This window comes from Paroedura picta, chromosome 3 (assembly GCF_049243985.1).
Source record: "Paroedura picta isolate Pp20150507F chromosome 3, Ppicta_v3.0, whole genome shotgun sequence".
In the NCBI taxonomy this organism is placed as follows: domain Eukaryota; kingdom Metazoa; phylum Chordata; class Lepidosauria; order Squamata; family Gekkonidae; genus Paroedura; species Paroedura picta.
Window position 1 is genome coordinate 14,845,382 of NC_135371.1, and position 25,646 is coordinate 14,871,027.

At 45.1% G+C, this 25,646-nt stretch overlaps 1 protein-coding gene across 2 annotated transcripts; it reads right to left on the reverse strand.

Moving 5' to 3' along the window:
- Nucleotides 1-976: 976 nt before the first annotated feature.
- On the reverse strand, nt 977-24,999 carry LOC143831648 (kyphoscoliosis peptidase-like). 2 transcript variants are annotated; one of them, XM_077324813.1, is made up of 17 exons: nt 24,871-24,999; nt 23,061-23,142; nt 22,033-22,142; nt 21,223-21,267; nt 19,351-19,404; nt 18,075-18,137; nt 17,508-17,582; nt 16,788-16,829; nt 13,240-13,296; nt 12,343-12,396; nt 10,019-10,093; nt 9,112-9,194; nt 8,520-8,628; nt 7,265-7,382; nt 5,724-5,909; nt 2,608-2,798; nt 977-1,998 (listed from the first exon to the last, which is right to left on the reverse strand). In XM_077324813.1, the coding sequence occupies exons 3-17, from the start codon at nt 22,121-22,123 to the stop codon at nt 1,094-1,096; spliced, it is 2,148 nt and encodes a 715-aa protein (XP_077180928.1). In that variant the 5' UTR covers nt 22,124-22,142; nt 23,061-23,142; nt 24,871-24,999; the 3' UTR covers nt 977-1,093. The 2 variants fall into 2 exon arrangements, with proteins under 2 accessions (XP_077180928.1, XP_077180929.1); XM_077324814.1 differs by lacking the exon at nt 23,061-23,142 and having other exon boundaries at nt 24,871-24,993.
- Between the last annotated feature and the right edge of the window lie 647 nt (nt 25,000-25,646).

Genomic DNA, 25,646 nt, shown 5'->3' on the forward strand with positions numbered 1-25,646 from the left:
CAGGGGACACACCACACCCTCTACCTGAACTTTGTCAGTGGAGACTGGAGGACCCGTGTCAGGAGGGAAGGGAGGTTTTGTGTCTTTGCAGAACAGTCCCAAATACTGCCCTTCACTTGACTTTGTAAGAAGGAAGAGTCACTGACTGGCACAGGAGAAAACCAGGGGCTTGGCAGTCAGGCATATGGACAACTGGTTTCCTGCTCTGGGTCATGCCAGCCAATGAAAATCAAGCCACCGCCATCAGTCTGCGTGGCAACATGGCGTTCTGTCTCTTGGTCATGCTATGTGACTGAATGTTTTGATGGAGTCCCTCTCAAGGATCAGCAACGAGGGTCAAGTAGAGAACACAGAACACACCTTATTTGAGTGCAAGCTGTATAATCCTATTCACACAGGTGCATTAGTACCAGTGCTTATAGAATGCCCTCACAACCTGAGAACGCATCAGCTGCAAATATTGCTATCAGATACAGATACTTTTTTAACTAGCAAAGTAGCAAAATTTGCATGGCTAGCTTTAAGAACTAGGAAAGATTGGGTCACTGATGTATAGCCATTATAACCTTGCCAATAGGTCCACAGGACTTCTTATGTTTTTTGGTTAGTAGCTTTTATGGTACATCTCTTAACCTTGTTTTTTGTTTTATATTTTAACAGCTTTAGTAGTTGTATTGCTTTTATGGCTCATTTTATCCTTGTGAAATAGTCAAGGGTATTTAATGCTTTTAAATGTTGACTTTTATGGGGGAGAAGTTTTATTGTTGATGCATTTTTAACCTTGTAATGTATTACTTTCCCGTTTACAAACTGCTATTGTATAGTAGTACATCTAAAATGTTGGTCTAAATGACTGTAAATAAAGATTGATTGATTGATTGATTGATTGATTGATTGATTGATTGATTGATTGATTGACTGACTGACTGAATGTTGAGATCTGGGGGGGGAGGTGGAAGTGCTCTATGAGACAGAATTGATGAATGTGTTTTATTAACAGAGCTTCGGAGGGCTGGATTGATGGTCCATAAAGCACGAGTCAAACACCTTGATTGAAGAGCCTGTCCACCTAACGACCTCTCTATGACCTGGCCTAACAAGCCTCCACTTGGTACTCCAGCAGATACCAGAAGGAACTGCTGCTGTTTTTGGATGCGGTGACAACCACCTTTCCCCCCCCTGAGGTGTTACATGCTCCCTCCCAGAATCCAGCTTCACTCAGAGTCAAGGGAAGAGTTTTCCCGCCACATTGAATGTTCACATGGAATATGCCTGGCAGCTTGAATTTAAACGGCACCTGGCAGTTGGCTGGCAGGACACCTGCAAGAGGTGCCACTAACTCGTAGTCCTCCTCCCAGTTTGCAAAACACTGTGGGAAAACTGGCCACTTCACACTCTTGTTTGGGCAGGAGACGAGGTAGCTGAGGGCACACTGGTGGCTACCTGAATCGGAGGGTTTACTGGCCCAGATGAGAAGAGCAAAGTGGCCTGCGTGGGGAAGGTGAACCTTTAACTCCGCCTGGTTCCCTCGACAGGTTTTCCAGATGTGACGCCTTCTCATGTCCTCGGGTAGCCTGCTGTTATCGGACTCGAGCGTGGCAAAGAAGCTCAGGTCTTTCGTCCGCATAAAGGTGACAACACAGCGTCCGTCATCTGTGTGGATGATGGGGCCAGGAGGCGAGGCCTTCAGAATCCCCGCCTGCTCCGCCAGCCAACTGGGTCCCACTGGCTGGATGAGGTCTTTGGGTAAGGAGAGGCTCTTGTCCACAGAGCTGCACTTCAGGGAGTAATCAAGCACTAAACTGTAGCTCTCTTTCGTGTCCTGGGAGAGCTTTGAGAAAAGCTGAAAAGAGTGAATCCCTGTCTGCGGGGGATACACTTCGACCTTCATCCCATTCTTCTTCAATGTCATTAAACAATGCCCCTTTTCCTTGTTTAAGTTACACAAGAACAGTGCTGGGGAACGACTCTCGACAAAGACGGTTGCTTTGCCATTTTCTGTGAAGAGACAGAAACAGATGTCAAAAAACATGCTATGAACAGGCTTTCTGGGCGGCGTGAGGGATATTATTTCAGATGGAGACCTGGACAGTTCTGGTGCCCTACACTTGTGGGTAGGTATGTTGTTTCAGACAACAATACCAAGTCTCTGAACATCCTCACACACAAAAAAAATCCCATTGAATTAACTTGAAGAAAGAAATATGCTCTTCAGGCTGTCCAACTTAACAGTTCTCTATTTTCCTCCAGAGGGCAGGGACACATGGTGGGAGTTTCTTCATCTTCAGCAGGCAGGTGGCCACTCTAGCTAGCAAGCACCCTAATCCAGGGGTAGTCAACCTGTGGTCCTCCAGATGTCCATGGACTACAATTCCCATGAGCCCCTGCCAGCAAACGCAAGTCCTTAAAGGATCAACCCCACATGGGGGACACTGGTGTTTGCATTAGCTCTTCCCCCCCCCCCCATGGCAGCCATTTGTTAGAAGGAAGGGGGACACCAGCAACTCCATCCACTGCCCCTTAAACAATGTGGACATGGTCCTTCCGCCAATGCAGTTGGCACCAATGAAAAGAGGGGATGACAAAATGCTTGTTGCCGTCTTGTACCTGTTTGCATGACGGTCGTTGCTGGAGTTGCTGCCACCAGGCCCATCGCAAAGAAATCAGATCGGAAGTGTGCATTTTGTTCAAACTGCTGCAGAGTCAAATGTGGCTTCAGAAACTGCCACTCCTGCTCTTCTGGGAAGTGATCGTTAATAAAGAGAGCAGGATGGGTCAGGAAGTAAAATTCATTATACCTGAAACAAGAATGAAGCCATCTCAGTCAGAGCAAAAATCTATCCCATCTTTATTCAGTCTTCCCCCAAGGAGCTTAGGGCAGGGTTGGCATGTCTCTAGGGATGCCAGCCTCCAGGTGGTGGCTGGGGATCCCCTGGGGTTACAACAGTTCTCCAGGGGACAGAGATTAGTCCACCTGGGGGTGGGGGGGGGGCAAATGGCTGCTTTGGGAAATGGACTCGGTGGTTATTATACTTCACTGAGTTCTCTCCCCAAAACTGTGCCCTCCTCAGCCTCCACCTCCAAAATCTCCCTTTTGACTATGGAGGAACCCCTGAAATATTTTCGAGGCTTTGAGAAACCCCGGAAGTGGTGACACGCCCCTTCAAAGAAGCAGGTGCAGAAGTAAGAGGCTGGCACCTCTTACTTTTCCCTTGTGGAGAAAGAGACGAGGCCTGCGGAGCAACAGGGGAAATGGGCTCCAGTGATGTCAGTGGCCATCCAAACTTCTGGGAAAGGCCTGGTAACCCCTGGGGAGCTCCCAAATAACAGCAGGGGTCCTTGGAGCCCTGGTTGGGAATCCCTGCTCCAGTTGTTTCCCAACTGGGAGGTGGCAACTCCATTTTGCCCCCGCAGTAATGCTGTGAGATAGTTGATGCTAAGGGATAGTGATTGGCCCAAGGCCCCCCGATGAGCCTCATGGTTGAAGTGGGAATTTGAACACAGCCCACAGCCCACTGTGCTCCACTAAGATATTACAGAGTATCTGGGGCTAAACAGACAAAACCTCCTGCCAAGAAGTGTGAAATCCTCATCGTCTAAAGGCCTACCCTTGTGCCTGTTCTTTGCGGTGCTTCACTTGGAGGATGTTAGTAAATCTGTAATCAGCAAGCAATGCATGTTTCATTCCCAGCTGTTAATCCTGGGAGTGCTGAACTCAGAAATAAAAGAATGGCTCGATAAAGGGTGGCAAATAGCAAAATCATCTGAAGTGAATGAAACAATAAATCTGAAAGGCAGCAGAGATGTTTCAAAAGATGCCAGGAGACGGCTATATTTTATTGGATTTTGGAGATGAATTACGGTTTTATCCTCCCTTTCCTCCGAGCAGCTCAGTCCTCCTCGTTTCCATTTTATCATCATGACATCCCTGTGAAGTGGGTTAAGGCTGCAGGCCAGAATACATATGATAATTTTGTATGCCCTGGGTCTGGGTTGCCCCAGCGTGATTTTGACTCAGAGGGTACTCCACGAGCTTTCAGGGAATTTGTTTCCCAGTGCCTGGGGCCAAGATTCAGATTGGAACTGTAGAGAAGGGGCTTCATCCTTCCAATGCCGTGGGCTGTTTCAGATCAGGAAAACAGTGCGGGAGAGGAACTGCCCCCCCACTGCCCTGCTGTCCCAATATGAATTGAGACCCTACATCAGGGGTAGTCAAACTGCGGCCCTCCAGATGTCCAGCGTTCGCTGGCAGGGGGCTCCTGGGAATTGTAGTCCATGGACATCTGGAGGGCCGCAGTTTGACTACCCCTGCCCTACATGCTTTGGCAGCAAATATCCTTGCAATGGCAACACAGACACACCACCTGAAACAACATAGCAGGCTGTCTGGCCAAGAGAGAATTCCATGGACGTAAGATCGCCCAGTGAGCTATCTGGCCAAGTAGGGATTTGAATCCAGTTCTTGCCAGTCTGCTCCAGCTCTCAGCCATTTCAATAAGGAATCCACAATAACACAAAAACTGGGTTTCCCCTGGTTTTACAGTTCATCTCTACAGATCAGTTTGGATCAGATCGGAGAAAATGCTGTTTTGGAGAGGGGACTCTTTACCATTATGCTCCACTGATGAGGTCAACCCCCCTCCCCAACTCCAACCCCAAAGTTTCCAGGTATTTCCCAGCCCAGAGCTGGCAACCCCAATAATAACTTCTAGAAGACAGAGCCCTGCTTGCCTTCAAAATAGAAGTGCTTCTGTAGGACAAACGTATAGTTCCCTTGTCATTACTCAAATTGGTCAGTGCCATTCCACCATATTTTACCTTCTGCTGAATAAACTCCGCAAAGAGTACAGTCTCTGAAAAATGGCTGCAGGGCCTCAGGGCAGGTTGCATTTCAGTGTGCCTGTCCTTGTGTGAGACACGGGCCACCCTCTCCTGCGGTGGTCCCAACCTCCAGGATTGCCAGAGCTGTACCAACGTTGCCCATCTAGGTCTGATGATCCAGTCCTCTGTGTTGGTGTCTAAGCCAGTGGTCCCCAACCCCCGGTCCGCGGACCGGTCCCGGTCCGTTGATCAGTCAGTACCGGGCTGCAGCTCCTCCTCGTCCTCCTCCCCAGCTGCTGCCTGGGGGGCTGCCCTGCCACTGGCTCACCTTTGGTGCTCTCCAGTGGCTGCCATGGCTGGGGCTCCCCCTTGGCGTGGCACTGTGCAGCTGCTGCTGGCAGCGCCCCCCAGCGGGCGGCGGGGGGAAAACAAGTGGAGCAGGGGCTCAGGCGGCGACATCTCTTGGAAAAAGATTACCCCCCCCCCGGGCCTCAGTAAAATTGTCAAGCATTGACTGGTCCCCGGTGATAAAAAGGTTGGGGACCACTGGTCTAAGCCACTTACTGGAAACTGGCACAAAAGCAGTGTTGCGTTCTGGTACCATTTATTCTTACTGGTCTTTAGTCATGTGTTTAAATGACTCTTTTGTTAGAAGCCACCTGGAGCTCTACATCTAAATATGGAAGATGAATGGTGGACTGTCAGTGTCAACCTAGTCCTCGCTGTCTTCCAAACCCCCACTGACAGCTGGATTTCTGCTAGAGCAGTTGTGTTGCTTATGGGGTCAACAGCTCTGGTCCCAGTAAAGAAAGGAACCAGCAAACCCTGAAGGTAACTGCATCCTCCTGGAAGCCCTCCCTGTGGCAGGTTTTTCTCCTGCATTACAATGTACTGGGCCTTACCTGAAAGTGAATTTGGTACAAGAGTCATCTGCGAACCCACTTCCCCAGGTGCTGTCCAAAAGGTGCCACCTTCCATGGAGGAAAACAGCATTCCAGGCATGATTAGTTTCCTTAAAGACGTGCCCTGGTTTATATGAGAGCCCTTTGGAGTAGCCAGACAATTCCTTGCAGTGGATCTGTGCAATGCTGAAGGAAAAATAGGGTTCAGGAACATGAATGCATGAACAGTGTCAGACCACTGGTCACATCATCTCCTATATAGGCCTTTTCACTGGAGGTGGCAGGGATTGAACCGGGGACCTTCCACGTGTCAAAGAGCTTCTCTGTCACAAAGCCGTGGTCCCTCCCCTAATTACACTACTGTAGACAAGAGGGCAATCTCCTTTATTTGTTTCTAGAGAGGGATGTCAAGATGACACCATTTCAGGACAGAAATGTATTTATTTATTTGTTTGTTTATTTATTTATTTATTAGGCGGCTGTGATGGATGGGAACAAAATTTTAGTTCTTATGCAGCCAAAGAATGGACTGAAACAAGAGCACAAGCAGTTCATGGTGACAGAAGAATAACTGGGGTGGGGAGGACAATGGGGAAAGCTGCCTTTCTGTTGGCTGGAGGCAGGCATCTGTGCTGGGCATTATCTGCTTATTTCCGTGCCTCCAAGAGTCAAAATAAATGTTGCAAAAATATGAACATATTTGCAATACTGTGCATAATTCATGCAATCATTAATAGAAGGGCCATAGAAGGGGGGTGCCACAGGATTTAGTCATTGAATGGGTCTCAGAACATGTTACATTTTGTCCAACTATGTGCATGGAGAGGCATATTCTCTGGTTCTACCTTTCTGGTTGAGAAAACGATGCCAATACCATGAAACACCCTTTCCATAACCAGGGTCTGAATTGGGACCACATCCCCCAGTAAAACATGGGATGACAGCCTCCAGGCGGGACCTGGGCATCCCCCGGAATTACAGTTCGTTCCCAGGCCACAGAGATCAGTTCCCCTGGAGAAAATGGCCACTTAGAGGTTGGACCCCATTATTAGACCCCACTGAAGTCCCTCTCCTCCTCAAACTCTGCCTCTGAAAGCTCCACCCCCTAAGTCTCCAGGACTCATTCTTTATGTGTAGGATAATGCACTTTCAGTGTACTTTGGCAGCTGGATTTTCCTGTGCAGAACAGGAAAATCTACTTCTAGTGCATTGAAAGTGCATTAACTAATGTGTGCGGAATGGGCCCGTTTTTCACAACCCGGACCTGGCATCGCTAAGTGAAATGCACAACTTCCAAACACACCTCCATCCTCTCAAGGGACATTCCCAGGGAAAAAAAACACCATGAATGGGTTGTTAGGCCCTTAAGACCCTGGCTTTTGATTTCTTTGGCTAAACAGAAAACATTCCCCATACTCCATATTGGCCTCCAATTCCATCTGAATGTGTCCCAGAAATACGAGTGGCCCCGCAGTTGGCAAAATAATGGTACACTGACATGACATTTCTAGGTTGATTCAGTGAGCAACAGTGCATGTTACCTGCACATTTGTTCAAAAAGCTTGGCATATCCAGAACAAACACTCTTCCTTGACCGAAGGACGTCTTCTGGCTTGCAAGATGTGCTGCTTGTGTCATGATAGCCTTTCACATCATATTCTGGAGGAATAAAAATGATTGCAAAAGGAGGCTGCAATATCCCCATATGGGTTCAGTGCATCTGAACGGTTCATCAATTCAATAGGCACACATGCTGAAGGGGAAGGGTCTTTTTAAAAATCAAAACTACCCTGGGGTTGAGCAGGTTATGTTTAATGGAAGGTATCTGGTCTTGGATTAAGGCATGAGCTTTGATTAAGGTCATGTTTAATGGATGGTATCTGGTCTTGGATTAAGACCTTGCTTTGATTAAGGTCATGCAACATGACAAATGACTGCCATTCTTTAGAGAAGAGAATAGTTCTTTTCATTGAACAACCTCAAAGTATCACCTGCATTAAGGGGCCTTCAGTTAGGCAGGCAACCTCTAAGTGAGGCCTGCAGCTCTCCCAGGATTAATTATATTTCCAGATCAGTTTCCTTGGATAAAAGGGCTGCTCAGAGGGTAGACTGTATGGCAGTATCCTCCTCTGAGATTTCCCCCAGCCTCATCCCTAAATCTCTAGGAATTTCCCAATAGGAGCTGGCAGCCCTAGGGTCTTCCAGGCAATGTTGTTGTGTCTGCACATTCTCCTGTGATAGGGTAACTATTCCCTGAGGACTCTTGTGATATTTCCCTGTGGCCTTCTAGACGTTTTCATAGAAGAAGCCTATGGATGCATCCTCCAGACATAGCAGCCTATATATGAGCCAAAAGCATCACGTGTAGAACTTGGAGTGGGGTGGGATGGGGATCAATTTGTTGGGTTTAGCAAATCAGGGAGAAATCTCGCTGGTTTAAATTATCAGTTGAAGTAGCTTAGCTCAGATATTTGTGTCCAACTCTGACTCTCTTGCAAATTTCTGCTGTACAGTAAAGCATGAGCAGCCATCGGGCCCTTATTGTCATTCGGACTATATCTTTTTTCCTCTTTTTGTAGGACTCATCCAAACTCCCACAAGAAGAAGGAGCACAAATGGAACACACACATGCCATCCTTCAAACATGAATGGAACGTGACAGGAGAAAGCTTTCACTGCTTAACCCTTTCATGAAGATTATCATCAAAATGGCAGAATCCTTGGGATGGATTCAACATTTTCCCAAGAAGCTCAGTGTCCCGGTGGGAGAGGAGTCGGATCCATCCCCATAGCTACCTATATGACAGCAAATCCACATCCAAATGGCTCGGAGTTTCTCCAGGTCACTGTGAGCTTCTTGCAGCAGGACACTCACTAAGTCTTTCACGCTGCTCGTGACATTCACCTGGGTTTGTAAAGAGCAAATATGGAGAAAAGATGAAGGGAGGCTTTCTCCCTCTCTGTTCTGCCACCACCCCTCCTTATTCTTATGCTCTTTTCTTTGGTGTTAAGAACATGATCCTCAGAAATTCCTCACCTTGGTCCAGATTTACCAGATTTATCTTTTTTCTAGGATTCAGCTAAACCTAACAGCAGGGGATCTGTGAATAGTAGCTTCCCCTGGCCCCACTTTACTTCTCGAACAGGTAATCTGAGCAGCAAGTGATTTAATCTCAGAATTATTTAGTGTGTAATAAAGAAAGTTCTGCGCCCTCTGAACCAGGATCTCTTTGTTCATGGTCGCTTCATGGTGTCTCTTGAGGTAGACAGGCTTAGTAAGCACCTGTCAGCAACGTACCCTTGAGCAGTATCGTCAAAAACAAAGCTATGTGCAACATCTTAATATCCTAATGATAGCCAAACAGCATGACCATAAAGTAAGGCTTACCTTTGATGCATAGGCATCCAATTTCTTAAACTGTTCCAAGTCTATTGACATGGATTTCAGACTGGATTTATCCCATGGATAAGCTGGAAACAAACATGGACAGTAATTCAAATCATATTAAATCAATGGTTGGCCCAGTTAGATTTTATTTGGAACATCGATGTCATATTTGTCACTTAATTGTTCAGTTTCTGGCTTTTCACTACATTGCAATCGTTCCCAAACTTGCTTTGATACGATATTTTCTTGAAAGATTGGAGCCTTTGCACAATTTGTGGATGGGAAAGTGCACATAGCTGAAGGGCTTGCCCACACTGGCACTGTTTTCCTTGCCTCAGTCCTTGTAGGATGCTATTCCCTCCACCATATTACTAGATATCTCTTTCAAGCTTTTTAACCAATTGATAATTGCTAGATTGCTATAGAACAATGACATTATAATGCTTTATATCCCTAATTTCTGAACCCCAACTTCCTTTCTTTTTTTTTAAAGCAATCTTCTAGGTTATTTTAATTCCAGAGACAATGTGCACCTCTCATATCTTTGCAATGAAAAGGGCTTTATACTTTGTTTAAAACAACAACACTGGGAATTCAGAGAAGCTGATGGCATATTTCATTGTCTGGACCACTCAAAATAGACAAGTCAGTGTTGCAGGTAAGTCACAATATCCATAACCGGAGGTTTATTTTCAAGCGCCAAATGGGTTATGATGCAAAGGGAATGTACTATAGTCTCATCCTCAGTCTTAACAGATGAGAAGAGGCATACATGGAAACACAAATCTCTCAACTAGAAGTAGATCCGGGTCATAAAATGTACAAGAAAATGTGAGATTAAAATTCAAGACCAACAAAAATTCCATGTTTTTGTGAGTCAAAGCTTGCTTTGTCAAGTTTAACTTACCGTACGGCTTCGGGCTACCATAGAGGTCTGGCTCATCTGGCAAAGATAATTGTTCATCCTCATAATCTTGAAATCCTACAGAATGGTTGTATTTGGGAAAGGATGCAAAGGCAGGAGAACACAAGGGTGTGGAAGCAAAAAAGAAAAATCATAAAGAAATAAAGAGAATGTCTTAAATAGAGACTAAGGAGGATGTGATAGAGGTCTATAAAATTATACATGGAGTGGAGTGAGTTGACAAATTGGATCCCCTCCCTCCTTTCCCAAAATACAAGAACTCAAGGTCATCCAATGAAATGGATGGGCAGTAGGGTTCAGGATGGACAAAAGGACATATTACTTTATACAGAGAGCAATTAATATATGAAATTCACTGTCAGAGGTTGTAGTGATTGCCACAGGAATAAATAGCTTTAAAACAGGATTGGATAGATTCCTTGCGGATAAATCTGTCAGTGGTTCCTAGCCCTGGTGCCTGAGGGGAACCTCCACATTCAGAGGCACTACACTTCTGAATCCCAGAGCCAGGAGGCAACATCAGGGGGGAGGTCTTGACCTCTATGCCCTGTTGTTAACTATCCAGAGGACTTGGTTGGCCACTGTGTAAAACAGGATGCTGGACTAGATGGACTATTGGTTTAATCCAGCAGAGCTCTTCTTATATCCATATTTCCTTTCTACAGAATCAGCCAGAGCCATGGAAAACCTGCTCAGTAGTTAGGCAAGGAAACAGTCCTCTGTTTATTAAGTGTGTAACGTATGTTTGTGCCATAGCACGCAAAGTGGCTTATAATGATCATACCACATACATTTTTACGAGCAATAAAATCAACTGCAAAATAGCTAAAATCACAATGAACGCACTGTACCAAAACAAGGATAAAAGTAGTAATCAACAATGCTTCCGCACTGGGATAATTTTTCACTTTCCTTTTATTCATCTAGCTGCACGTGGAATTAAAACAGTGCTTCCAAATGGCTCAAAATGGCATGATACTAGCCTTAAAAATACAGAAACACCCATTTCCACAGGAAAGTGCCATTCAGCAAATGAAATTAGGATATCCATACAATGTCATGCTTTTTTGAGCTCCACTCACAAATTTCCTGGGACCTTGCCTTTAAATTATAGCAAAAAAATATGTGTTTTTCTTAAATATGGTTCAACGTGGAAACTGACAGCAGGGTATCTGTGGGTTGATTGTTAATCTGGCTGCCCTAACCACAGCCACTTTGGGGGTGCTGTATTCCTTTCCCCCTTTAGCCTTTTAAAGGGTTCTCCCCCCTTACAGAGTTGCACTGTAGCATTCTAGCATGGCTTGGTCTAGGAAAGGGAGGGAGGAAAGGGGGTCACCAAGCAACAGGATAATCCCACCAAAATTGTCCACACATTCTGACAGTCAGAGTGGTTTCTCAATGGAACAGGCTTCCTCGGGAGGTGGTGGGTTCTCCATCTTTGGAGATTTTTAAACAGAGGCTGGATAGCCATCTGACAGAGAGGCTGATTCTGTGAAGATTCAAGGGGATGGCTTGAATCTTCACAGAATCAGCCTCTCTGTCAGATGGCTATCCATCTGTCAGATGGCTATCCAGTAGGTCACATCAAAATTGGGATGTGAGTGTCCTGCATAATGCAGGGGGTTGGACTAGATGACCCATGAGGTCCCTTCAAACTCTATGATTCTATGATTTTTACTTTTGTTCAGGACCAATAGAGAAAAGGAACAGCCCATAGCAGCAGCAAGCAGAACAATAATAGGGGCACATGGATGTTCTTCCACCTGCTCCCACCCAGGGATGCCAGCCTCCAGGTGGGACCTGAGAATCCCCTGGAATGTTCATTTTGAAACTACAGCAATCAGTTCTGCTGGAGAAATGGATCCTTTAGAGGGTGGGCTCTACAGTATTGTGACCCCCTGAGGCCCCTGTCCTCCTCAGGCTTCATCCTCAAAACTCCAAGAGTTTCCCAACCTGATTCTGGCAACCCTACTCCCCCACATATCCTGCTGGTGGCCAAGGGACGCTTGGCAACTTGACTCCCACCTCTCATAATGCTGTGTAGAAGCAACCAAAGAAAAATCTACAGAGCAAAAAGGTGCCAAACAGGATTTCTGAAAGCAAATACTCACTGCCTTCCATCAAAATGGCTAGTTTTTCCCATGCAATTCAGAATACTTTGTAAAGTCCCAGTGCTACATCTGCCTGCTAAGCACCTTAAGACTAATCTCTTGACTTTCTGCCTCTTCCTTATGAACTCCTAACTAAGATTATGCTTCCCAAGCTGGTGTTTTATATAGCAGCATTAATTGGCAGGCACTACATACCCTGGTCTGGCTCACAGGTAATAACTGGCCGCTGTACGCCATTGTGCGTGTGTCCTGTTTTATCAACAAAAAAGAACATCTCAGAAATTAGAAAGCAAAAGGATTGGGAATCATCACTAGAAATCATTCAACCCTCTGACACCAGGCAAAAGACACTTTCTCGGGGATTTCTATCCACTGGAGCTGGGAGACACTTCTACTATCACATGACCTTCAATGGGTTGGTCCTAAAAAACGGTATTGTGTGAGCTGAATTCTGGGGCTTTGGATTTGTTCCTTTTTACCAGCATGGTTGTGTTCTTTTTTACCAGCATGGCTGACAACTTCTTCTCATGTCCCTAACACTCAGTTTGTAAAATACAGGGCACATCAGACTGATTGCTAAGCATGCTGCCAATTAAGTCAGTAGTACTTCATTTTATAAACAAATTGAGGTTCAGATCAGGGCATGCCTCAAAAATGTATTCATTATTTATATTTATTTCTACTTCAGCTTCGATACCGCCACTCCCAAAAAGGCTCGTGGCGGTTCGCAACACAAATATAAAACCCCACAAAAGCTATATTGAAATCCGCAATTAAGCTCCTTGATGTGCCGGAATAAATCCAGTACTGTTAACGATACCAGAGAATTCTTTTTGTTTTGCTCTGTGCCCCCGCCAGTCTAGCCCAATCTTGTCAGATCTCAGAAGATGACCAGGCTGGTATTTTGGTGGGAGGCCTCCAAGGAATACCAGGGCCATGGCTAAGAGGCAAGCAATGGCAAACCATCCCTGAACATTTCTTGCCTTGAAAACACTATGGGGGGTTGCCTCAATGGTAACTCCTCCCCCTAAAAATCCCCTATCATGGCGACCCATCTTGAATGATGAACTGTAAGTTGAAATTGGTATTTACCATGCAGATCTTGGCCTTGAGGAAATGATGGCCCTTGGTCCCCATCGTCTTGAAATCCTGTAGAATTGTTATAGTTGACATGAGATCAGAAAAGAGAAAACAAGGTGGCAGTTGGAGGAAAAAAATGAATGTGGCAAGGCCTTGGTCTGATTCAGGGCAGCTTTCCATGGATTTGCACAGGATATTAATTTACTGCAGTTTCTTTGATGGGGAGTTGGTCATTATAAGATCGCAGACTGGAGCTACCCATATCTCCACGGTCTTCTGTGATTATAAATAGTTTAAGCCCGATATGGTCATAATGTGAGGAACTGTTAATACAAGAAAATGTTTTTTTAAATAATTTCAAACATACACTGGCTATAAAAGGGCTGGAGTTGGTCTGACAGAGGAATATCGGCTAATGGTACGTATCCTCATTCTCCTTCAATTTGTGATACACCTCTGCTATTTAAAGAATCTGCCAAAGCTATTTTACCTTGTGGGCGTAGTGGGAAAAGAGAGTGTGTGCGCACCACAAAGAACAAGGCTTCTATCAAATCACTTTACATAGTGTTACCGTATTTTGAGAAGCAAAAAAGAAAACCTGTTTCCCGACTGATTATTTCAGACAAGTGATATCAATGACAAAGCTCATGTTCAATGCCCCTGCTATTTAAACTGTAACCATTGCTACTAACCCTCCAACCCCAAAAGAGGACATTTTCATCATTTTTTTAGAAGTCAGTTCTTATATGCCACTTTTCTCTACCCGAAGGAAAAGCGGCTTACAGTCGCCTTCCCTTTCCTCTTCCCACAACAGACACCCTGTGAGGGAGGTGAGGCTGAGAGAGCCCTGAGATTACAGAAGAAGAAGAGTTGGTTCTTATATGCCGCTTTTCTCTACCCGAAGGAGTCTCAAAGCGGCTAACAATTGCCTTCCCTTTCTTCTCCCCATAACAGACACCCTGTGAGGTGGGTGAGGCTGAGAGAGCCCTGAGATTACTGAAGAAGAAGAGTTGGTTCTTATATGCCGCTTTTCTCTACCCAAAGGAGTCTCAAAGCGGCTTACAGTCGCCTTCCCTTTCTTCTCCCCATAACAGACATCCTGTGAGGGAGGTGAGGCCGAGAGAGCCCTGATATTACTGAAGAAGAAGAGTTGGTTCTTATATGCCGCTTTTCTCTACCCAAAGGAGTCTCAAAGCGGCTTACAGTCGCCTTCCCTTTCCTCTCCCCACAACAGACACCCTGTGAGGGGGGTGAGGCTGAGAGAGCCCTGAGATTACTGAAGAAGAAGAGTTGGTTCTTATATGCCGCTTTTCTCTACCCAAAGGAGTCTCAAAGCGGCTTACAGTCGCCTTCCCTTTCCTCTCCCCACAACAGACACCCTCTGAGGGAGGTGAGGCTGAGAGAGCCCTGAGATTACTGAAGAAGAAGAGTTGGTTCTTATATGCCGCTTTTCTCTACCCAAAGGAGTCTCAAAGCGGCTTACAGTCGCCTTCCCTTTCTTCTCCCCACAACAGACATCCTGTGAGGGAGGTGAGGCCGAGAGAGCCCTGATATTACTGAAGAAGAAGAGTTGGTTCTTATATGCCACTTTTCTCTACCCAAAAAGGAGTCTCAAAGCGGCTGACATTTGCCTTCCCTTTCCTCTCCCCACAATAGACAGACACCCTGTGAGGGAGGTGAGGCTGAGAGAGCCCAGATATCACTGCTCGGTCAGAACAGCTTTGTCAGTGCTGTGGCGAGCCCAAGGTCACCCAGCTGTGGGGGAGGAACGGGGAATCAGATTAGAAGTCCGCACTCCTAACCACTACGCCAAAAATAACCCAAAAGAGAGACACAAACACACAAAAAGAAGACATGTCTGCTGAAAAGAGGACATCTGGTAGCCCAGCTTTACATGATTTGGGGCCGGGGTAGGCAGGCTGTTAGATAATTCTGTTGTGCCCACCCTATGGGGCACATCATGCTTGCCGTTCACACACAGAAAGGGCATCAGCCCTTTCAGCCACCAGATGGCAGCGTAAAACTGGTCATTTCCCAGCCTTACAGCCTGGGGTCCTGCAAGAGGAAGGGAAGCGGCAGGTTTGCTGAGTTCAGCGCGCCTGAGTAGCCGGATGGACCCAGCTCTGGGCAACCAGTGTCTCCACAGCAACGTCTCGGCGTCTGAGTAGGTCACATCAAAACGAAATGTCATGTATTTTTTTCTCTCTGACATTTCCATTGGCTATCAGCGTCTGCTGCCAAATGGAAGCCCACCGTAGCTTCTTAGTTTCTCTACAACAAAAATGCATTTTTTTCCCTGCAAGGGAATCAAGAACAGGACCCTTTTCCACAGTGCAGTGGAAAGATGGGTTTTTGTGTGTTTGTTTGCAGGGGAAGAAAGTGTAAAAGTCCACCCACATCCCATTCTGACTGCAAGTTTGATGGCCTTTTTCAGTACTCATGTAGAGATAGCAAAAAAACAAATACAAATAAGTGTCAGAGGGTTGTCGTTTAATTTTTTAAAAATAAAGTGTGTAAAAGCCGGTGCTGTGTAGTAGCTGGAATAGGCCAGGCTCAAACTAGGGTTCAATTCCCCACTCAGCCCTAGGTGATCTTAGCTAAGTCATTCTATTTCAGTATAATTTATCTTACAGGATTGTTATGAAGCTAAAATGGAGGTGGGAAGAATAATTTTCAGCTTCTTGGGGAAGGAATTTAAAAAGTGATAAATATCGATGTGTTTTATTTTGGTTTTATTTTATTTGTTATCTTGCAAGCCAAAGAGAGCCCTGTCCTGGATAGTCCAAGCTGGCCCCATCTCAACAATCTCAGAAATCAAGCAGGGTCAGCCTTGGTTAATATTGGGACGGGAGACAACCAGGGTCACTATTTTTATTTTTATTTTTATTTTTATTTTTATTTTTATTTTAATTTTAATTTTTATTTTTATTTTTATTTTTATTTTTATTTTTATTTTTATTTTTATTTTTATTTTTATTTTTATTTTTATTTTTATTTTTATTTTTATTTTTATTTTTATTTTTATTTTTATTTTTATTTTTTCATTTTCATTTTCATTTTCATTTTCATTTTATTTTTTCAGTTTATTTCCTGCTACTCCTGGCAAGCTGGCTCACAGCAGGTTACAATGTCAGCCCCCATATACAATAAAACCCCCAATAAAACCCAATTAAAATAGCATTAATACAAAAAAAGCACAGAAATGTAACACGGCATTATAGCAACATCAACCCTCCCCACCAAATGCAAGTACCAGCTGATAGACACCAAAATATTCAGAGGTGCAGAAGCAGGCAATGGTAAACCACCTCTGGACTTCTTTTGCCTTGAAAATCCTTTGGAGTCGACTGCTGCTTGACGGCCCTTTCCACCCCCACCAACCAGATGGAACTCAGGAGAGGTGGCACAGAAATGTCTGAACAGTTTGGGTCTTCATTGCTGTGCCAGCAACACCCAGCTTCTCAACTAGAAAGATCTCAGATAAACAAAACTGCTCTCTGGCTTGCAATCATGTCTGGGCTCACTCTACATTAGCCTTACATGTCTGGATTCTCTCTTACCTTTGTTATCTTGCCCTCTGAGATGGGGAAATACCCGGATTCCTGCGTCAGCCCCAGAAAAGAAGAAATGATCGGTGAAGACTTATCTGAAGACACTGCACGGATCTCTAAGCTCGTTGAGGATTGCAACAAAATAAAACAGTCTTTAAGGACTAACACAACTGGATGTGCATCCAGGTGAATGTCGCATTAGGAGCTGTGAGATAAATGCTGGGTGGCCTTGGGAAAGCCAGCAGTGTTGGAAGCTGAAAAGCTGAGTATAATTATCTAAATACACTTATTGAAAGTGGTGCTAGGATGCATCTGCACAGGTATGTGCCTCTAGATTAAGCCCACACATCTGATTAAGTTTGCAGTTCAGCAGGTGACTTACCCTGGGAGAACAGGAAACATGTCTGTATAATGGGAAGTATGGACAGTGAATCAAGAGGGAGGAAGAAGGAAGGAACCATTTGCTTTGCCCAGGAAAGCTTTTTTCTTTCTTTCCCATCCTTTTAAGGAAGTCCAGCTGCTTCCCAAGCAGAGCATTAATGAATAACTGACATTCAGATTTGCATGGACTCCAAGCAATTATCATAGAGAGGAAAAAAGACTACTCTCGTGAACCAAGGCTTACACCCACCACATATGCCTTACTAATATAGTGACTCCATTTCTGTTAATATAAGGAAAATGTCATGGCCTAAAGATTTAAAAAACAAAACAAAACCTGGAACCTACCTTTGTTGAAGGAACTTTCTTTTTCTATGTGGGATGTGGTTTGTCTAGGGTGTATTTCCACTGTGATATGGTTTCCTGTAAAGGACAGCCACAACAAAATGAATAAAGAAACTAAGAGAACTGATAGAGCAAATCAACAATCGAAACAGTATAAATGTGACAAAATGAAGAGAATATCAGATCTGTTATATCTTTTTCTTCTGGAATCAAGGGGGAGAACTTTATACCACTTTTCTGTTTCCTTGATCAAGCTACTTGGAGGGACAATTTTTGTAAAGGAAACCACAAGAGGGGATATAAATGTGACACTCTGATCTGAGTTCCCCCTTCTGCCTACAGTTGATTTTGATATAAAAGTCAGATGATCTAGTTACATATCCTTTATGCAGCATGTCGTTTGACCATTCCTTACAAAGGGGGGGAAACATAGCGTCTATAAGCAAGATGGTCCTGAAGAAAGAACAGTAGGTGGAAATAATGTGGCTAAAAAAAATCTAAAGTGGCAACTATCATGTGTAACTCTAATTCTAGATTTTAGTCTATCACAGCCTGACTGCTCCCACATACCTTGGTCAGGTTCAGAGACCACAGCTGACTGCTGCTCATTGTAGTGTGTTTCACTTGTTACAACTGTTTCAAGAAAGAAAAAAGCATCTCAAGTGATCAAAAGTAATAAGGTTTTAAAACAGACAGAATGGAGCATAAACTATCACATCAAACCTTCAACCCCTAAGCAAATTAAGGGCCTATTCATATGTTCCCTGTGTGTCGTTTTGTACAGGTATATTCTGGGAATATTCTGTTGGGAACTGAATTCCCAGGCACACATAGACAAGAGTCTGATCAAAACCATGGAGTGTCAGGAGAAAGGGCTTCAGCTTCCTCCCTTACTATGCAAATTGAAGAAACTTGTTTTACTGAGGGCTACATGCGGGGAGCAATTGAGGACAAAAGAAGAAGGGGACGACAGAGAATGACGTGGCTGGATGGAGCCTCTGAAGCAGTAGGTGCAAACTTAAATGGACTCCGGGGAATGGTAGAGGACAGGAAGGCCTGGAGGATCATTGTCCATGGGGGTCGCGATGGGTCGGACACGACTTCGCACCTAACAACAACAACACATGTACGTTTCTCCAGTGAGGCATATGGCAGTTCGCAAAGAACCTTTCAGGCCAGAAAAACAGCATGGGTAGAAGGTTGATGCCTCATTGCCTCAGTGCCACAGTCCTGATTGGAACTGGGTTCCCAGCACAGAACTCCAGGCATATGTCTGACCCAAAGAATTTGGGGTGGCTACATCTTCAACACATCAGGTTTGTAGCATGTCTCTCAGCCTACAAACATCCTTTTCCTTTGGATACCAGCTTTGCCCATGGGTTACAGCACTGGGTCTGGAAAACCGGGGATGAAAACTTACCATCTTCCACATGGCCTCATTGTAGAGTTGCCAGGTCCCCTCTGGCCACTAGTGGGGGATGAGGGACTATGGCTGCGAACGCTCGCTTGGGAAATTCATAGAGATTTGGGGATAGAGACTGGGGGTGACAGGGACCTTAGTGGAGTACAAGGCCGTAGACTCCAACGCATCCATTTTCGTAATGGGAACTGATCTCTAGAGTCTGGAGGTAAACTTTAATTCCAAGCGAATCTCAGATCCCGCCTGGAGGCTGGCATCCCTACCTCATTGTGTAGCCTTGGATGCTTGCTATGCCTCTGTGGTCCATCTGAAACCCCCTAAAGTGTTACTGCATAGTGAATAAATGGTGAAAACAGCACAGACCCCCACACGGAGGTGGTTATATCAAATTTGAACATTTTACAGTCCAGGAAACAAATCACTCACTTGCGGATCGGGGCTGTCTGGCGGTTGCTTGCCCCTTCCCTTCTTCAACTCGAGCTGTTGGAAACATGAGCTACCATTATTCAGTTCTTATTGGAAGCATGGGGCTGAGACCATTCAATGATTTTTAATAATTCCTTTAAATTAGGCGAGAGCATCGCAGGGAGTCTTAGGGCCAAAGGCCTTCTTGGATTTCCTGAATTATCTGCACATCCACTGTACACAATACAGTGGAGACCTGCGAGGAGTACATGAGCTTTTATTATCCTTCTGTGCAGACGAAGGTCCTAGTCTGGTCAGTGTGTGGATCAGCCCATAGCATGTGTGATTTTAGATGCCTGTCATTTTCCCTTTAAGATCTTCCTGGGCAGTTCTTTGTTTCCTGTGTGCTGATCACAGCCCAAGCACCCACTTCTGAGAAAGCATTTATATTGTGATGTCATCTTTTCTGAGTTCTCACGGTACAAAATTTCACATGGGAAAAATTGATACTTTCCCTAGAGCAGGGGTAGTCAGCCTGTGGTCCTCCAGATGTCCATGGACTACAATTCCCATGAGCCCCTGCCCGCAAACGCTGGCAGGGGCTCATGGGTATTGTAGTCCATGGACATCTGGAGGACCACAGGCTGACTACTCATGCCCTAGAGCACCCATTCATTGCTGTTGCGCCCACTGTGTGACGTAGAGCTATGTCACCTAGTTTCTGCAGAACAGAGAGAAATGGACCGGCTTCAAAATGGGAATTTGAACGCGGCATGACCTTGGCGGTTTCTTCACACCCTTTAGGTAATGAAGAGTTCAAACATGGTGTGCGACAGTCTTACAACACTGAATCCTTATAACAGCACACTTCCACACCCTTGACTTTTGCAGCAGATTGAGAGGGTATGTTCTCTGTAAACTGAAAAGCGGTAAAGGTATCCCCTGTGCAAGCACCGGTCATGTCTGACCCTTGGGGTGACGCCCTCCAGCGTTTTCATGGCAGACTCAATCCGGGGTGGTTTGCCAGTGCCTTCCCCAGTCATTACCATTTACCCCCCAGCAAGCAAACTGGGTACTCATTTTACCGACCTCGGAAGGCTGGAAGGCTGAGTCAACCTTGAGCCGGCTGCTGGGATCGAACTCCCAGCCTCATGGTCAGAGCTTTCAGACAGCTTCCTTACCACTTTGCGCCACAAGAGGCTCATATGGAAAGAGCGGTACAGAAATCTAAATAAATAAATTCCTAACGCAGGAACACAAAAAATGAGACACAGCGAGACTCCAATAAATCTTAAAATGTTTATGAAGAATTACTCCATGCATGGTTTGGTAGCTCATTCAGAAGACCACTCTGCTTGCAGCTACCATGCTGGGAGGATTGCCTGAGTTTGAAAAGTTGCTCAGGAAAAAGTGCCCCAGGAGATGGGCTGAGGTCTCAAGGGGGGGAGGGGGGAATGTTCAACTGTCATGCCAACTGCCACCCATCATCATCATTCCACCTTCTGAGCCACACCCCTAAGGCAAATTAGCTTGCAGTGTGTCTTTCCCCTTGTTATACCAAAAAGGTTCAGCAACCAGAGGCAGCAACGAGAACTGGAAAATGCAATTCCTCTTTTACATTTCTGATGACCATCTGATGCATGGCTGCAAGGGGGTGTGAGCCAATGTGGCTTAATGGCTACAGAGCCAAAGGCCAAGAATGTCCAGGAAATTGAAGCTACATGGGTGGCCTTGGTCCCAGTACTTTCTCTCAACCTACCCTAGATTATAGGGCTGTTGGGAGGAGAAAACAAAGGACGAGAGAACCAGACAGACTGTCGTGATCTCCTTAAGGGAAGGGAAGGGAAGGATCAGCATGTAATTTTAATAAATGTAAATTTAATTTTCACTTACAATGAGTATCGGACTCCCCTTTGCTCTCTTCACGGTCTGCAAAGCCTACAAAGATATAGCTGTTATTAATATTATAACTGTTATTAATGTTATAGCTGTTATTAATATTGTAACTATTATTATTGCCCACTTTTCTCACTGAGAGTCAAGACAAATCACAAAATATGAAAACAAATTCAGAAAACAAATTCAGCAATTGCCATTTGATTCACTTGCAGGGGGGCTCCTGGAGTACTGTATGCAGTTCTGGAAGCCCCACCTCAAAAAAGCTGTGAACAAAATTGAGAGGAGGCAGAGGAGGATGACCCGGGGCCTGGGGACCAAGCCCTGTGAGGAAAGGCTGGGGGACTTGGAAATGTTCAGCCTGGAGAAGAGGAGGTTGATTGTGAGTACTCCCTGTAAGTATCTGAAAGATGGTCATTTGGCGGACAGGGAATGGTTCCTGTTGGTAACAGAGGATAGGACCTGCAGTACTAAGTTTAAACTACATGTAGAATGGAGCCAACTAGGTATCAGGAAACTTTTATGGCTCCTTCCAACTCTTATGATTCTATTCTATAGTCCTAGGAATTGTAGTTCCGTGGGGGGTGAGAATTCTGATAGAGATTCCCAGCCCTTGGCATAGAACTACAGTTCCCAGGCTTCCCTAGGCAGGGACAATTTCAGTTTCAAATTTGTGATGGAGATAAGCCTTTGCAGGGAGATATGCACCAACCATCTGTTTATGTGGACTTGGGAGCTCAGCATGTGTTATATGTTATATTTGCAGGGTATGTCTCTGTCATCACAGGCATTGTTATTCTTACTCACATAGGTAGCAGAGATAGAAGGGCAGCAATGGGAAGCACACAATGGCCAGTAGTATTTGCTGCACAGTAGTCAAACCATCATGAAAGGCCATTCTGCTCGTGGATGTTTTGCTGAAAGCAATAAAGGACTCAATTGGCAGTTGAAATCTTGGCATTTATACACTTTCTCCCATTGACGGGATCCCAATAAACATGCTTGTAACATCTGAAAAGTTGTGGCTAAATGAAAATAATGGGATGGAGCCCCCTTTATAGTCATAGTGGGAACTCTACTGGCCCCAGTGCCGACCCCCGCTGTGTTACCCTAATAGACAGTCTCTTAATTAGTTTGAGAAAATTAGCTTAAAGGAGACAAAAGGAGAGGGAAAAACTCAGTATCTTTGCCATTGTTTACGGGGATTGTTTCCATAGAGATTTCTTGGAAATAAGCCAATTGGATGTTTGACCGGAAAGGCTTTTATTAAGGGGAAATAAAGGGGAGCAGCATATACACGCAAAAAACACACTGAAAATCACACACACGGCTGACTAAGAAAAGGGAAGAAAGGGGTGAGACTGTTTTTAGGGAAGGTGACAGCTGTCAATCTAGACGAGAAGAGATCTGCAGAGGAAGCAGCAAAATCACTGGTGTTTCATGGGAGAAAATTGAGGAAACCTATGCGCAAGTAGGAGTACATGGATGGCACCAGGAACACACACACTGAGCTGGGGCAAGATGCCTCTTGATGTGGGGCAAAATGCTCCCCAAGGCTATGCTGATGTGTTTGCCCCCCAAATAAGGACAGAAATGGCCAACTGTCCACTGTGTGCTAACTAGATGGACCAGCATGTAAACTGTCATGGATCAGCCAGGCAGAAGACTCTGGGGAAGGAGAAGGAGACAAAGAAGAAGGAGACAGTCAGCTACAGACAGCCTGCTGCAGGAGGCTTCTGCTGCTGTGCCGAGTGATGGTTCACAATCTGACAGTTCAACCTCAGTTGTTCAGGTTCAGGGCTCAGGACCAGGCAGGATTCCACCAGCCACCTCACCTCCCTTATCTCCAGAGCCGAAGAGGGTCTATCATGAGATGCTGGAGAGAAAGCGGAATGTGCATTTGGCAGCCCAAGACACCTGGGTTTAGATAGTAAAGAAGAAAGTGTGTATATCTGGGTGATGTGTCCCAGCTACGAAATAAGCGCCTGGACTATTATTGTTTTATTTATTATGGTCATTGACCAGCATCAAAGTATCTACAGACATACATTAACAGGACATTTGGCATCAGAGAGTTGACAAAGGCACAAAACATGAATACAGCATTTTGGCTTGCGGCAGGTTACATAATCCCACAATCATGGCACAATAAAACAATACAATAAAACAATAACCCATTAAGGTAAAGGTAAATGTATCCCCTGTGCAAGCACCGGGTCGTGTCTGACCCTTGGGGTGACGCCCTCTAGCGTTTTCATGGCAGACTCAATACGGGGTGGTTTGCCAGTGCCTTCTCCAGTCATTACCGTTTACCCCCCAGCAAGCTGGGTACTCATTTTACCGACCTCGGAAGGATGGAAGGCTGAGTCAACCTTGAGCCGGCTGCTGGGATTGAACTCCCAGCCTCATGGGCAAAGCTTTCAGACAGCTGCCTTACCACTCTGCGCCACAAGAGGCTCTAATAACCCATTAAAAACCATTAAAATCCAGTATCCAGATGGCGAGTCCCTGCTTGATATGACAGAGGCAGTCTGGAGTATGATGTATAAATGTCGGAGAGAGGGAAAAGCAGGCTGTGGGAGTAACATGTCTAATTCCTTCTGACCTTGCCACCACGGATTCTGCTTGTCTTTCATGACTCCCAGCTCCTTGGATCGGATCTGGACTTTGACTTCTGAATCTGCCCTATACCTGCAATTCTTACTGACTCCATGCTTGACTCAGGAGCTGGACTCTGACCACGCTGCACCGAATGGTGCCTTCACCTTGCTGAATTTATACTCGTTGTACTAAACAGCCCCACACCCAGCGTGTTCCAGGACAGTTTACTTTCTAACCAGGGATTGGCAATTAAGGTATTCGGGAAGTAAGCCCAGAGTAGGAGAAAGTATGTGAATCTTTTGTATGTATACACACACCATGGAGCTAGTACTTACACATCTTTGAAAACATGCAGTTGTCTCTCTTAGGGTGACCGTCCATGGAGGACCAAGTAAGAGCCCACAAGAAAATAAGAGGACTAGGGAAATTTGCCCACCAGTTGCACGTGCCAATTTGCATTCTTATTAGATTCAAACGTAGATATCGTTCATCATTACTTATAATTTGAATCGAAACACAATTCAGCGTTGTGTAAACTCTTTCTGGGGCCATAAGCAGAACACGGCTGTCACTGAACTGTTTACGGAAAATATCCTTCAGTGAAATAACATGAGCACCTCTGTCTTCAGACAACTTTAGCAGAGAGATGCAGAATCTGGGCAAAAAATGAGGACCATATTCTGAGAAAGAGGACCTGTGCCCACCATACAACTTCCTGCCTAAATTGTAACTGTACCCATTCTTGCCCTTCAGTCCCATGTAAAAGGCACAGGTTCACAACTATTTTCAAGCTATGTGCTACATATCACTCACCAGAGTGCTTCTTTAGAAAGAAACGAACAGGAGGAGCTGGCTTCCTTCTGCTCATTCAGGAAACACCAATGAAGAGTTATCTTGAACACATTCTTCCCACTCCCCAAGAGTACCCCTTGGGCAAATTTCTGCCTGCTAACTCCTAGGCTTCTGTCCTGCAAAGCTGACATTTCGTGAACCCCAAAAACTTCTATCATTTAGCAAATGCTGTTTTCAAATAAGTCTCATTACCTTTTCGCCTGGCTCCAAGCAGAAGTTGACCCGTTCCCCTTGCAGGGAAAAAGGTGGAACGGGATAGAATTCTTCTTTCCGTAGGCTCTGTGGAACAGGTAAGTATTACATTTCCTTGTGTTGGAAAACGTAACCTTTACATGTGTGTGTACACTGACCTTTGTCTCTATAGCAGTGCCTATGCGAGCAATAATATTATTTATGAAGGCTGAAGAAACAAAAGATTCGACACCTTCCCAAGCACCTGACAAAGGTGTAGCTGGATAGAGAAATGTCATCTTTTTGTGCCTATAGTCTGGGACCTGACAAAAGAGTACTAGTATTTCCCGGTGTCTGGAAATGGTTTGCAATCTCTTTTACAATCTGAACTTAAACATAGAAAACAGATGGGAGAGAGTTTAACTGAACCAGATTTGGGGAGATGTGTGATTGTCCCACTTAAAAAAAAATTGATCTACAGACCTGCATGGCCTTAGCTCAGACCAGGGTCGTCCAGGTGGGTGTGGGGAACTGATCCTTCCACCCTGGCAGTTTCCCCAATCAAACCTCTCTTTTTTGAACTGCTATTAGGCAAAAATACTCTTTTTCTAGTGATATATGAGGCCCCAAGTAGGTTAACCAACAACCTGACCCATAACTGAGGCCTGAGGCCTGAAAACAGGCAACTGAAGCTTTAATGGCATGGAGGAAAAGAATACTACCTGGTAAACCACATCCCATTAAATCTCTATTGTGGCAGTTGTTTTGATCTTAAGGGTGCTGCAGTTTTGACATGC